We start from the raw sequence: 14,757 nt of genomic DNA on the forward strand, positions 1-14,757 counted from the left end.
CTTTGTGGTTTTTTTCAACAATAAATAAAAAGCGCAGAGAAAAGGTTTGAATGAGTCGAAAATATTCTATTTAATGTCCACGCCTTATTTTATTGCGGTTTTAAAAAAAACACAGTGAAAAGTATGAAGTGGCTATATAACCGCGGAGAAAGCCTCTCCCCTTCATTTATCTAGCCGAGACCCTACCTTCTCCCTCCCATTTTGCATTTTCCATTTTGACAGAGGAACAATCGTGCTGCTCCACCACCGTCCCCAGCCACAGGTAAGCCCCATTTTGACCATTTTAGTTTGTTTTTTTTTTCATTTTCTTGCATATTAAAGCTTGAAATCATGTAAATATACTTAATATTGATTTATTTTGAAGTTTTAGGGTAAAATGAAGAAATATTGAGTGGGTTTAATGGGGTTTCAATGTATGTTTATAGGGTTATTTTCAAAGTTTTTTCTAACATTTTTGAAAGTTTATATAGGATTAGAAGACATTTTCATTGTTAAAAACATGTATTGATCACTAAAACTTGATTTTTTTTAATATATATTTCGGTTTTAGGGTATTTTTTATATTATTTTATTTATAATAATGTTATTTACATAATTTTTTATATTAAAATATTATTTCTTACATAATTTTTTATATTATTTAGGTAATGATTTTTTAAAAGTATATTTTTGTTAATTATATTATTTTAGGATCAATTCAATTACCATTTATTTACTAATGATTAAATTTTTATTGTAGGAAATATTTGTTTGAGTGTGAGGCGTGTCGAAATTGTTGAAGATTAATTTTGATGTTGAGTAATAATTACTACCTAATTTTTTTATTTTATTTTTTATATTTACAAACTATTGTTAGAGGAGTTTGAATATATTAGATATTCATCCGTAGTGAAGTAGGTTCTGAGATAAAATTGTGTGTTGCGGAGATAACAGAAGGTGTATAACATGTGTGTCTTAGTGAAGTAGGTTCTACGAATTATGTGTGTGCTGCGATGACTTATGGTTGAGAACATGCATGTTATTTGTTATATGTTTTGTTTGATGTGAATTTATAGGTAGATAATTTGGGATATACTATAAATACAGAGGAAACTCTGCCCATTCTTTTTTATGATATTAATTGAACATGTTTTATAAGTTAATATATGTAATAATTATGTTTTTGTTTATGTTGAAATTGTAAATACATATGAATTTTAGATATGTTATAGAAATAAATGAAACTCTGCCCATTTCATTTTATAATTTATTAATTGAACATAATTTTTTCAATTACAATATTAATTTTCTTTTCATTATCGACTTAGGAATTAAGTAGATATTATCATTATGGATAAGTCATGGATTCTTGAGAATAGAGAAACACAACAATTTCAAGACGGATTAAACCAATTTTTAGAATTTTGCCAAACAAATTGTAGTGATCCGGAAAGAATTCATTGTCTTGTATCGATTGTGGTAATGGATCAAAAGGAAATATTACCATGATAAAAAATCATGTATTTTGTCGAGGATTTGATACAAGTTATCGTACATGGTATTGGCATGGGGAATCATTGAAAAATAATAATCCATATCCATTCAGAAGGCGAGGGAAATGATTTATGTTATAGTGATTTTGACGATCATCATATGGAATTGCTCGATGAAGCACAAGAAGAGTTTGTTGATGATCCTTCAAAATTTGATAAATTGGTTAGAGATGCAGATAAACCATTATTCAATGGTTGTCTGAAACAAAGATTTCCAACGATGGTAAAATTTTACAACATAAAAGCAGAAAATGGAGTTAGCGATATATGTTTTAGTCGCTGCTTTTAAAGAGATTTTGCCATCATATAATTGCTTCCCTGAGTCTACGTATGAAGTGAAGAAAACTTTAAATTGCATAGGCTTGAAGTATGAGAAGATCCATGCATGTCCAAACGATTGTGTGTTATATCGTAAAGAGTATGCAGACATGGACACTTGCCCAGAATGTGATTCACCCCGCTACAAACCTAACAAGAGTAAGGAGATTAGGAAACTTATTCCTCAGAAAGTGATGTGGTACTTGCCTTTGATTCTGCAGCTTAAGTGATTATATCGAAGTGCAAAATACTCTGAAAACTTAATATGGCATGAGACTAGGTGAGTGAAAGACGGTAAACTTCGACATCCTGCAAATTCGCAAACTTGGCAAAAAGTTAATAACTTAAATCCAGAATTTAAAACTGAAGCAAGACATCTTTGTCTAGGTCTAGCTGCCGATGGTGTAAATCCACATAAATCTCTAAGTGGTAGGCATAGTTCATGGCCTGTCTTCCTTGTTAAGTACAATCTTCCTCCATGGTTAGTGATGAGAAGAAAGTTTTTGATGCTCACGTTAATGATTTCAGGCCCAAAACAACCGGGATACGATATAGATGTTTAGTTGGCACCATTAATTGATGATTTGAAAGATTTGTATGAAAATGGTGTTGAGGCATATGACGGTTTTAAGAAAGAAGCCTTTAACTTAAAAGTTGTTTTGTTGTGGACTGTTAATGATTTCCCAGCTTATGGTAATCTATCAGGGTTAAGCACAAAAAGTTACCAGGGATGTCCAATATGTTTCACTAACACAAGGGCTATTCGTCTGTCGAATGGGCACAAAATTTTTTATATGGGTCATAGACGATATTTGCCCCTAAATCATCATTATAGGGAAAAAAAGCCTTTGATGGTGATAAAGAACAAGGTGTTGCTCCTTTGCCACTTTCGAGGCAACAAATTCTTAAAGAAGTAGAGAAAATTGATTTCAAGTATGGAAAAATGCATAAAAATAAGAAAGTAAATGGATGTTTCCAAAGGAAATCAATTTTTTTTCGTCTCCCTTACTGGAAAGATTTACTTGTTCGACATTGTTTGGATGTCATGCATATAGAAAAAAAATGTGTGCGAAAGTATTATAGGTACTTTACTTGATATTCCTGGTAAAACTAAGGATGGTTTAACTAGTCATTTAGATCTTGTTGAAATGGGTATACGAACTGATTTAGCATCTGAACAGAAAGGTAAACGCACATATTTACCTCCTGCTTGTTTCATGTTGTCTAGAGAAGAGAAAGTTGTATGTAAATCATTTGTAGAGATGAAAGTGCCTGATGGCAATTCATCCAACATTTGAAACTTGGCATCCATGGGAGATTTGAAGCTAATGGGTATGAAATCACATGATTGTCATATGTTGATGCAACAATTACTTTTGATTGCTATTCGGTCAGTATTACCGAAAAAAGTTCGAGATTGTTTGACGAATGTTTGCATATTCTTCAATCATTTATGCAGAATAGAATTAGAAATGAAAAAAATTGGATGCATTGCATTGTAAGATAGTGGAAATTCTATCTTGACTCAAGCATTAGGGACACCAGAACGCCCAGGTCATGTTCGAGTTGGTGGGTATGATACTTTATAATAGTTGTTTTCTTTTAAGAATTATTTAGATTGATTTATTGATGGAATTTATTGATTATTTTGTAGGTTCACTGCGACCGTTTCCAAAATGTTTGAAAAAAAACATAAAAAAAAGGGATAATTGTGGCAAAAGTACCCAATGTTTGAGTTTTGTACGCGGCATAGACCCAAAGTTTATTTTTCGTGGCAAAAGTACCCAAAGTCAGTAAAACTGTAATTCCGTCAGCCTCCTCCGTTAGACTCCGTTAGGCAGACACGTGTCACGTTTTTATTGGTCCAAATCATAATTATTTTTAAACATTGGGTACTTATGCCGCGTACAAAACCCAAACATTGGGTACTTATGCCGCAAATATCCCTAAACATTGGGTACTTATGCCGCAAACATCAGATGTAACTAACGGAGGAATCCAAACGGAACCAAACGGAATAACACTTTTTGGTACTTTGGGTACTTTTGCCACGAAAAATAAACTTTGGGTCTATGCCGCGTACAAAACCCAAACTTTGGGTACTTTTGCCACAATTATCCCTAAAAAAAATGAATACAAAAGAGGAGATTGCATAGCTAAAAGCTGAGATTGAAGAGCTAAAAAGACATAAATTTAGGACAGAAGAGGAATCAGCTCAAAATGAGGAATATAATGAGGAAAACGATGAGTGTGGATACTATGATGAAGGACAATTTGATGAGGGACAATATTATGAGAATACAAATGATGAGGGACAAAATTATGAGAATACAAGTGATGAAGTCTATCGACCTGCCCCCAACGTAGATGATCATTTTCATCAAACCGAAGACTATCATTTTGATGAATATGATGGATCATCAATATATGAGTCTCTGCCACCACCGAGCTATGAAGTTCATTTGTGTTCTGATAATATTGACAATGTAGTGGCTAAGGGTGTAATCATTGTACCAAACATGGGTAGTCAAATTACCATCCATGGAAATGTACTTGATGATTCAATTGCGAGGGTTTGGCTTATAGATGTCTTACAAGAAGAAGTTGAGATCCCTATTCCCTTTGGTAACATACCATATGTTGGGGACGCACGAGACACATTCTTGCCTTGGCCAAAAAATTTAATTATGACTTGTCAGGTATAAAATTATTTGCTTAGATATTTATATTTTATTTTTAAATGGGTACACTATATTGATATGTTAAATGATATTATGTAGGGTCCATCTTCATCTAAACACAAATCCCTATCACTAAGCCCACATTTATCATCAGTTGGATCTCACGTAGTCATCCCCGCTGAAATAGCTCAACCAGAACCTTCAAATTGGTTAACAGATAACCAATGGGACAAAATTGATCTGAGTCTAAAATTTATAGTGAAGGAGTATTATTCCATTAAAGGAATAGATTGGGTTGTACAAGTTCCCGTTGACTTGGAGTTTATAGGAGAACGCGAGGCTATCTTCATCACTTCGGAAGACGTTTATCAAGCAGCCTCCATGGATAATATTGGATCCTCAACTATGTTGTTTGGTATGAGGTATGTATCAATTCAAATTGAACTCAATCTGTTATGTTATTACAAACTATTAGAGGATTTTGAATATATTAGATATTCATCCATAGTGAAGTAAGTTCTGAGATGAAATTGTGTGCTGCGGAGATAACAGAAGGTTGAGATTATGTGAGTCTTAGTGAAGTAGGTTCTATGAATTTTGTGTGCTGCGGTGGCTTATGGTTGAGAACATGCATGTTGTTTGTTGTATGTTTTGTTTGAATTGAATTTATAGGTACTAATAATTTTGGATATGCTATAGAAACAGAGGAAACTCGGGCCAATTTTTTTTTACGATATTAATTTATTAATTGAAAATGAAATATGAATGATTGATTCTACAGATGCATTTGGGAAAGCATGCACCCAAATTCATGAAAATTATACAAATTTTTTGACACCGAACATCTTTCTATTGGCAATGATGAAACTAAAAATTATACGGTGGATCTTATAGCCAAATGGATGATGACCATGGATAAACGAGGCCAAATATATTTCATTCCTTGGATTGTTGAGTATGAACGAAATACTAAAATATTATCACTACTATGGTTCAATTTTAATATTATAATAATCATAATTTATTATTGTTTTAGTCAGCATTGGATGTTGGTACTCGTGATGATGCAGGGGATGACCATAATTTTGGACCCTTTAAAAAATCATAAATCTCCACCAATAATTAAGGAGGTTATGGAAAAGTAAGTTCTTCAATTGTAATGTATGCATTGTTAATTTTTAAAAGTTGAGAGTATAATATGTATTTAATTAATTTTAATTTTTGTAGAGCATACACACAATGTTTGGAAAATGAATACATCGGCATATTTACAAAATTGCTGAGAGGTTCTTGTCCAAAACAACATGAAAGTCATGAATGTGGTTATTATGTACTAAGATACATTTATGATCTTGTAAATGCACCGAATCCGGCAGAAGTTATCAAGAAGAAAGTATGTTATATTTTAAACTCTTTTTTGCTTAAGAAAAACTAGATATAGTATTTAATTATCTAATCTATATTAACTTTTCAATTTTGCAGTGGTTTGACAAAAAGGAATACAATGTCAAAGAGGATCTACTACCACTACAAAAAGGAATTCTGCAGTCGAATACACTGCACTTTTCAATACTCTCGAAAACCGTAGTGTATTAAGTAAAAAAACTGTAGAGAAAGCCTTTTTTGTAGTAGTGTCAGTTTTGAGTTTGGATGGTGATTGGAGTGAGTTTTTGGAGCTTTGGCTCGATGAAGGTTGAAGGGAGAAACTCATAAATTCTCATTTCTGGTGCTAGCATTGTAGTGCTAGGTTGCATTTCTGGGGGGCTTAAGTTTCTGTTTGTAGCGCTGTAGCGCTACCCTGCCTCCTAAACTTGGTTTTTAGGTACTTTTTAGGGGTCTGATTGGCGGCTTGGAGGGACGGTTTCACCACTTCGTTTGGTGGAATTAGAGGTCTCGAGAGTGTGAGTTTGGTCCTGGGATTTTCCTTTGGAATTTAAACTCATGGAAGTATCATTTATGGATTATGACTAGGTGTATGCCAAGGCTCGGAGCAGGATCATGCTCGGGGACCGTTCGTAGTAACTAAAGCACTCGGAATTAAAGGTGAGAAAATTGCACCCTTTTGTGTGGCTGTGATGGGACTAAGAGCTCCCTATATTTTAATGCAATTATTGTATGATTATGATATGCCATGAGAGAATGAAATAAACGGCCTAAGAGTGTCGGGACTGATATTTGCACATAGGACGCGACTCAGCCACTAGTAGCTGAGGTTAATTAAATAATCACTGAGCTTGGCCTAAGCGAGCCAGACTCAGTGGGTTAAACATCGGGCTCGGCCTAAGTGAGCCAGAGACAGTGGGTTAAATAGAGGGTGCGGCCTAAGAGCATCGACCCTAAGTATTGTATGATTATTATGTTAAACTGTTGATTATGAATGTGATTACTGTTATTAATCTGATATTGATGGCTTGTTGAATTCCTAGATGATAGACTGATGGATCTTTGCTTGTCGTCATTGATGTGTGCCTGTTATGGCCTGATAAATAATTGGTTAATATCTTATGAATTATTTCATTGTCTGGATTGTTTATGCTATATGATATAGTTTTCTTGCTTGGCCTCGGCTCACGGGTGCAATGTGGTGCAGATAATGGCAAGGGTAAGGTGGTTCAACCATGAGTTGGAGAGCTCTGGGGGCGAGGTGTACATTGTCAGCTGCTCAGCCGCCACAGTGGAAGGATTGTACAGGGACAGAAACCTAAAATGTATATTTTTCCATTAGAGTGGCCTTGATTATTTATAACCTTTGGAGATTATGTAAATATGTCCTTTAAGCCCTGTTTTGGGATCCCATGTACCAAACATTTGTTTTAATAATAAATTGTTTGTTTATGGCCAAAATATTTTAACCCTAACTTGTTTATGATTCTAGGGTCACATTTTCATTTAAATGACTTGATTAGCAAGTCTTGTACTATTTAAAACACTCAGTGTGACGACCTTGGCTATGCAGGGTGTTACAACTTGGTATCAAAGCGGTCTAGGTTTAAGGGTTCCTGAAGACTGGCTGGACATGTACACTTTTTGCTAAAGACAAGCTCGACTCAGGGTTTTGTAATTGAATACATAAGATTATATGCTTAAGTGCTTGAATGAAATATGAATGCATCAATTTGTATGATTAATAAGGAGCATGAGATTCTGATAGGGCCTAGCCCTTAACTGTTGTGTGATGATATTGAGACATGCTGATAGGAGTATGTGGATGAATATTTGGATAATGACTTGCATATTGATTGCATGTGGTTAACTGTTTAAATTGAACATGTATGCTTTATCTGCCTATTGAAATATGGAAAGCATGATGAATATGATTGTATTTAGTAGCAATGAAAATATATAACCAATGCTTAGTAATGTATATTGGTGTTTGATATGTTTTATGTGTGTTTGATTATTGTGGTTGTTTGGACCTGCCCGTGGGATGGTTCTGGATATGAACATCAAGGCTGAGGGGTTTAATCGATGATGGAAGATTAATTCAGATTGTATGCGCTCAGAGTGGTTAATTGGATATGGTATTGTTCTAGTGACGGTTGTAGATGATAGTCAGGGTTGGAATCCTCCATCTGCCCCTGAAAGTCACAGCAGCCATTCGCTAGTATGTGAATAAGGCTATGAGGTCTGATAGAGGAGACTAGATGGGTAAAACAGCAGGTTTTTCTGGGGAAGGAGCTGCCTTGTATATCTTGACAGTAGGGTTACTAGTGTTGGTTTAACTTGAAGATACAGACTGATAAGAGTACTATATGGAAGGCCTTAGAGGCGTTATCCCCTAGTTTTGAGGAAGGTTTGGATTTGTCTAAGAATTTATTAGTGGATGAGCATAGCTAATCCCATCCTTGATTACATGAAGATGATAGGTCGTGACAGAGTGATTGTGCTAAGTAGTTGTTGCAGAAAGATGCCCGAAGGTGGAACTCAGACCCAAAATGTTGTCATAACAGGTTGAGAGGAATTCAGGTAGTGATTTAATAAAGAGGTTATAAAGATGTAGTCTGAGCTGCGGAGACTAATAAGTTTATGAACTTGGTTGAGAATGGTAAGGCAACGACAGTGTATGTCAATGAGTTTGTGGGTTGGTCGATCCGCTTTGGAAGTTGACACAAGCAGATGTAGCCGGAGATGATGACTCATTTAAGGATTAAACTCTGGGATGGCCCAAAGCATCAGGTGTAACGACCCAAAATTACTAATAAGGCTTAAGGGCCTTGATTAGTGTGTCGAGAGGGAATAATTGGTAGTTATGTGAATTACTGATAAAATGCATGATGATGTGATATGCATGATCCTATGATTATATGGATATGTGAAACATATGTTTATGAGTATTGGATAAGCATGTGGGCCCTGTTTAGCTTGTAAGGGCATAATTGTAATTTTGGCATGTTGAGGGCATAAATGTGATTATTTATGATAAACAGTTGAGACCACATTATTATGTGGATATATTTGCAGCATATGGCACGAGGCGATCCTAGGGAGCAAGTTAGCGGGAAAGTCACAACGGGACCCGATACCCGACTTGGGGTGAGTCAAGGGGTATTTGGGGTAATAGACATTTATTTGGGTTACTAGGTTATGAAAATAAATAATTTGAGATATATTTGAAGTTAGACAGTTTAGGAGGAAATATTGGGGAAATTTACCATTTTTCCCTTGGGGACGTTTTCGGTACCCCGAGCTTTGGGATTAACTTAAGTGACTTAAGTTAGATAAGACAAAAGGTAGGAAATACTTAGAAGCTATGCCAACCCGACTCTTCTCTCTCTCACTCTTGCTTACTCTATAAACTCTCTCAAGTTAACTTGTGGAAACCATGGGAAATTTGGGCTAGAAACTCAAGGATTTGAGCTGGAATCTTGGGGACTAATTCAATAGCGATTTGGTGGATTCAATCTTCAATTGAGGTAAGCTTTGAATTATTGTTTTAGCATTTAAATTATGATTTTTAGTGTTCTTAGGTCTTTGAAGTTAAAGGTTGAATTAGAGTTTTGGATGAGTTTTTGAGCTAGCTTTCTGTTAGGTTTTATTGCTGGGAACATATTAGAATTATTGTGATAGTTAAATTATGTTGTTGGGATGATTTTGGGTTAATTTGGTTGAGATTTGGTTATTTATTTGACTTTTACACTTAATTATGTTTGTTTGTTAATTTTAAGTTGTTATCTATCTATATAATTAGTTGATCTAATATTGGAGTCTTACAATGTTTTGGGTTTAAATTAAAATTAAATAACGAATCTTGTTCTAGTTTTCTGTGTAAAAAGGGAATCAAACGATCCATGAAAGGATTGAAGAAGAAAAATTTGAAGTTTGGTTTGGAAGCAAAAGTTGAAACTTTCCAGATTGCTAAAATTCATGCTACAGCATGTTAAACCTCGCTTGCTGACGTGGAAAATTAAAGCCAGCTGTTTCCTTTTCTTTAAATTCGTGCCAAGGTGGCAGGGGTCCAACAGTGGCGCCAGCTGGAGTGTTTTGGACAGAAAGGTTGTCCAAATTAGTGGGCCTAAGTGGAAAAAAAGAAGGTGGGCTGTCTAATTTTGGAAGACATCATGTTTGTACCCTAATTTTAGAGGAGAGAGTACCAGCCGTATCTAGGAGCCATTGAAGAACTTATCAAAAAAAAAACAAAGTACAGTATGAAAAAAAGAAGTACAACCATTGTTGAAGGAGAACGAGAAGGACAAGAAGGATTCACACATCATATATATCGGATTTGTCTCAATTCTTTTTCTTTAATTTTTGTATTTTCTAATTTTGAATAGCTATTTTAGGACCCATGGATATCAATTTTCTATTTCAGATTTTGGATACTAATTTATCTATGAGATAAGCTTTTTGAGACTTGAATGGTTAAAGAACCCTATGTCATAGTTATTTAAGTTTAAATGCATACTTACGTAAATTCACCATTGTTCATTCAAGTTTTGTTCATGATTATTGTTTGTTGTTGTTTGGCCAACAATGGCATATTATTAAGCTAGATTTAATTCTGGAAAGGTTGAATGTAGTCGTTTGTACTTGAACGATGCAAGAGCATAACCATTGTTAGGTTGTTCTTAGTGAGTAGAAAAGGAGTATTTTACTGACCTTGCATAACTTTTGAGAATTGGTGCTTTTATTTGTGTTCTTAAGTCTGATTTTATATAGGAGTATATTTAATTAGATAGTAGAACTATATTCACGAGCTTTGGAAAAATCTGGTGAGCATATTGGGAATTCTAGTTAACACTGGTGCGATTTGCTAAATTTAATGCTATAACATTCTGGGCAGTTTTTGACATAGGGGGATTTAACTATTCAAGTCCAATTTTTCCATTGATAATTTTTCTTGCTGTTATTTGTCTAGAAACTGTGGTTAATTTTAAGCATATTGTAATTTCTTTCATTTTATTTTAGTTTCATCAACCACTCAATTTAGTTTTGTAAATTTCTAAGTTGCAATTAATTGGTGTTTTCATTGAACTTTTTAATAACAATCCCTGTGGAGACGATTCACCTATCATTATATTACTTGTGTTGGACTGTGTACACTTGCCCATATAATTTTCACAACAAGTTTTTTGCGCCGTTGCTGGGGATTGAAATTAAAAATTTGTGTAATACAATTATTTTGCAATTTATTTTTTTGTGTTGTTCTAATCTTGTTTGCTCGGTTTTGTGAATTTTCAGGAATACTCTAATGTATGAACGAGCAAGAAGACCTTGAACTAGCTCCTATTGACCCCGAAATTGAATGCACTTTTAGAAGAAGGAGAAGGGAACAAAGGGGTAAAAATTGTTTCAATACGGCTGATGAGATTGAAGGGGTTGGGGATGCCCAGAATATTGCTAATGCCATGGCTTTAGCCGATGATAGAGAGAGGGCCATAAGGGAGTATACTACCCCCTATGTTTAATGAGCTTAATCCGAGCATTGTGAGGCCCGAAATCCAACCAGCCCAATTCGAGTTAAAGCCCGTCATGTTCCAAATGCTCCAAACGGTTGGTCAATTTAGTGGGCTGCCAACGGAAGATCCCCTTCTCCACCTTCGTTCATTTTTGGAGGTGAGCGATTCTTTCAAGCTACAAGGAGTGAGTGAAGAGGCCCTAAGGTTGAAGTTGTTCCCGTTCTCTTTGAGGGATCGAGCCAGAGCTTGGCTCAAAACCCTTCCTCCCGACTCGGTAACTACATGGAATGAGTTGGATGAAAATTTCTTGATGAAGTACTTTCCTCCTACTAAGAATGCCAAGTTTCGCAATGAAATCATGTCTTTTCAACAGCTAGAAGATGAATCCTTTTGTGAAGCTTCGCAGAGATTTAAAGAATTGTTGAGGAAGTCCCCGTACAACGGGATTCCGCATTGTATACAAATGGAAACATTCTATAATGGGCTCAATTCTTCCACTCGCATGGTGTTGGATGCTTCAGCTAATGGGGCTATTCTCTCTAAGCCATACAATGAAGCCTATGAGATTTTGGAAAGGATTGCTAGCAACAATTATCAATGGTCCAATGTTAGAGCCTCAACAAGTCAAAAAGTAGCGGGTGTACTTGAAGTGGATGCATTGACCACTTTGACCGCTCAAGTTTCATCAATGACTAACCTTCTCAATAACATGAGTTTGGGGGCAATGGTACAACCAGTTGCTATGGGACAAGTTGCCAATGTGTCTTGTGTCTATTGTGGAGATGGGCACACTTTTGAGAGTTGTCCTTCAAATCCCGCCTCGGTTTGCTATGTGGGGAATCAAAATGTCAACCGTAACAACCCATATTCAAACTCTTACAATCCGGGGTGGAGGCAACATCCAAATTTCTCATGGGGGGGTCAAGGAGCTAGTTCAAGTGGAGCACCAATGCAAGGCAAGCCAACATATCCGCCGGGGTTTTCTCAACAACCACCAAGAGTGCAACAACCTCCTCCGCCTCAAGTATCTCAATCAAGCTCTTTGGAGAGTTTAATGAAAGAATATATGGCCAAGAATGATGCTGTGATTCAGAGCCAAGCAGCCTCCTTGAGAAACCTTGAGATTCAAATGGGGCAATTGGCTAATGACTTGAGGAATAGGCCGCAAGGCACCTTGCCTAGTGACACCAAAAATGCAAGGAGGGATGGCAAAGAGCAGTGCAAAGTGGTGACTTTGAGGAATGGGAAAAATCTGGAGTTAAATGGGGAGAAAGATAAGCGAAAAAATGAGCCCACTTCAATCCAAATTGGTGAAGAGAAGAGTGAAAAGTCAGCAAGTTCAGCTGCTGAATTTACCCAGAATGCTACAACATCCGTTCAGCAATCTGCAGCAGAAAAGTGTTTGAGCAAGCCACCTCCATCATTTCCTCTAAGATTTCAAAAACAGCAACAAGATGGCCAATTCCGCAGGTTCTTAGACGTTTTGAAGCAACTCCATATCAATATACGACGAGTGGAGGCCTTGGAGCAAATGCCAAATTATGTAAAGTTTTTTAAGGACATTTTGACTAAGAAAAGGAGACTTGGTGAGTTTGAAATGGTGGCCTTGATGGAAGGTTGTAGTGCCATGTTGAAGAGTAAAATTCCTCCTAAATTGAAGGATCCAGGTAGCTTTACAATTCCTTGTTCTATTGGTGGAAGAGATGTGGGTAGAGCTTTATGTGATTTGGGAGCTAGTATTAACTTAATGCCTATGTCTATTTTCAAGAAGTTGGGAAATGGAGAAGCAAGGCCAACAACCATCACTTTGCAATTGGCGGATTGTTCTATGGCTCACCCGGAAGGAAAAATATAAGATGTTCTAGTTCAAGTTGATAAGTTCATTTTCCTGACCGATTTTATAATTCTTAACTATGAGGCGGATAGAGATGTTCCTATTATTTTGGGCAGGCCATTTCTAGCTACCGAGAGGACTTTAATTGATGTGCAAAAAGGAGAGCTTACTATGAGGGTGAATGACCAACAAGTGACTTTTAATGTGTTCAATGCTATGAATTTTCTGGATGAGGTTGAGGAATGCTCTCGGTTGAGTGTAATTGAGTCACTTGTAACTGAAAAGTTCCACAAAGAAGTTTTTAAAGATGGAATGGGGGTGAGTTCACTTGAAGAGCTTGAAGACTTAAGTGAAGAGGAGGAAACCCAAGTTACATGGGTAGAATTAAAGCAGCCCTTTACTAAATTCTGAAGGCCTTTTGAGTCTCTAGACTTGTCAGAAGGGAATTTCAAGCCTCCTAAGCCTTCTATTCAAGAGCCACCAAAGTTAGAATTGAAGCCTTTGCCTAGTCACTTGAAGTATGCTTATTTGGGAGATAACGAGACTTTGCCCGTGATTATTTCAGTGGTGTTAGGAGCTAAATATGAACGTTTGTTGCTTGATGTGTTGAAGAAATACACAAGAGCCATTGGTTGGACCGTGGCGGATATCAAGGGTATAAGTCCTTCATTTTGTATGCATAAAATTCTGTTGGAAGATTGTTCTAATAATTATGTTGAGCAGCAGTGAAGGCTTAACCCTATCATTAAGGAAGTGGTGAAAAAAGAGATAATTAAATGGCTCGATTATGGAATTGTTTACCCAATTTCGGATAGTTCTTGGGTCAGCCTGATTCAGTGTGTTCCTAAGAATGGTGGAGTCACAGTGGTGGCTAATGAAAATAATGAGTTGATTCCCACAAGAACAGTGATGGGGTGGCGTGTTTGTATGGACTACCGAAAGCTGAATAAGGCCACATGGAAGGACCATTTCTCGCTGCCATTCATTGATCAAATGCTTGATTGGTTGGCGTGAAAGGATTTTTATTGTTTTCATGACGGGTATTCAGGCTATAATCAGATTTCCATTGCTCTGGAGGACCAAGAGAAGACTACATTCACTTGTCCCTATGGCACCTTTGCCTGTAGAAGGATGCCGTTTGGGTTGTGCAATGCTCTTGCCACCTTCCAACGTTGTATGATGGCAATTTTTTTAGATGTGGTGGAAAAATCTCTAGAAGTCTTCATGGATGATTGTTCAGTATTTTGTGAGTCCTTTGACACTTGTTTGGTTAACTTGGAGAAAGTCTTGGAAAGATGTGAAGAAACTAACTTGGTACTCAATTGGGAAAATGCCATTTTATGGTACAAGAAGGCATTATCTTGGGCCATAAAATTTCTAACAAGGGAATTGAAGTGGATAGAGCAAAGTTGGAAGTCATTGAAAAATTACCACCACCTACTACAGTCAAGGGAATTAGAAGCTTTTTGGGGCATGCGGGCTTCTATAGGAGGTTT

General features: G+C 36.3%; 1 protein-coding gene across 1 annotated transcript; it reads left to right on the forward strand.

Annotated features, from left to right (window-relative positions):
- Positions 1 to 12,151: 12,151 nt before the first annotated feature.
- LOC133832689 (uncharacterized) lies at positions 12,152 to 13,282 on the forward strand. Its single transcript, XM_062263001.1, has one exon. It carries the CDS (start codon positions 12,152 to 12,154, stop codon positions 13,280 to 13,282), a length of 1,131 nt encoding a protein of 376 aa, XP_062118985.1.
- The last annotated feature ends 1,475 nt before the right edge of the window (positions 13,283 to 14,757 follow it).

The sequence above is a fragment of the Humulus lupulus genome, chromosome 1 (genome assembly GCF_963169125.1).
Source record: "Humulus lupulus chromosome 1, drHumLupu1.1, whole genome shotgun sequence".
Lineage (NCBI taxonomy): Eukaryota > Viridiplantae > Streptophyta > Magnoliopsida > Rosales > Cannabaceae > Humulus > Humulus lupulus.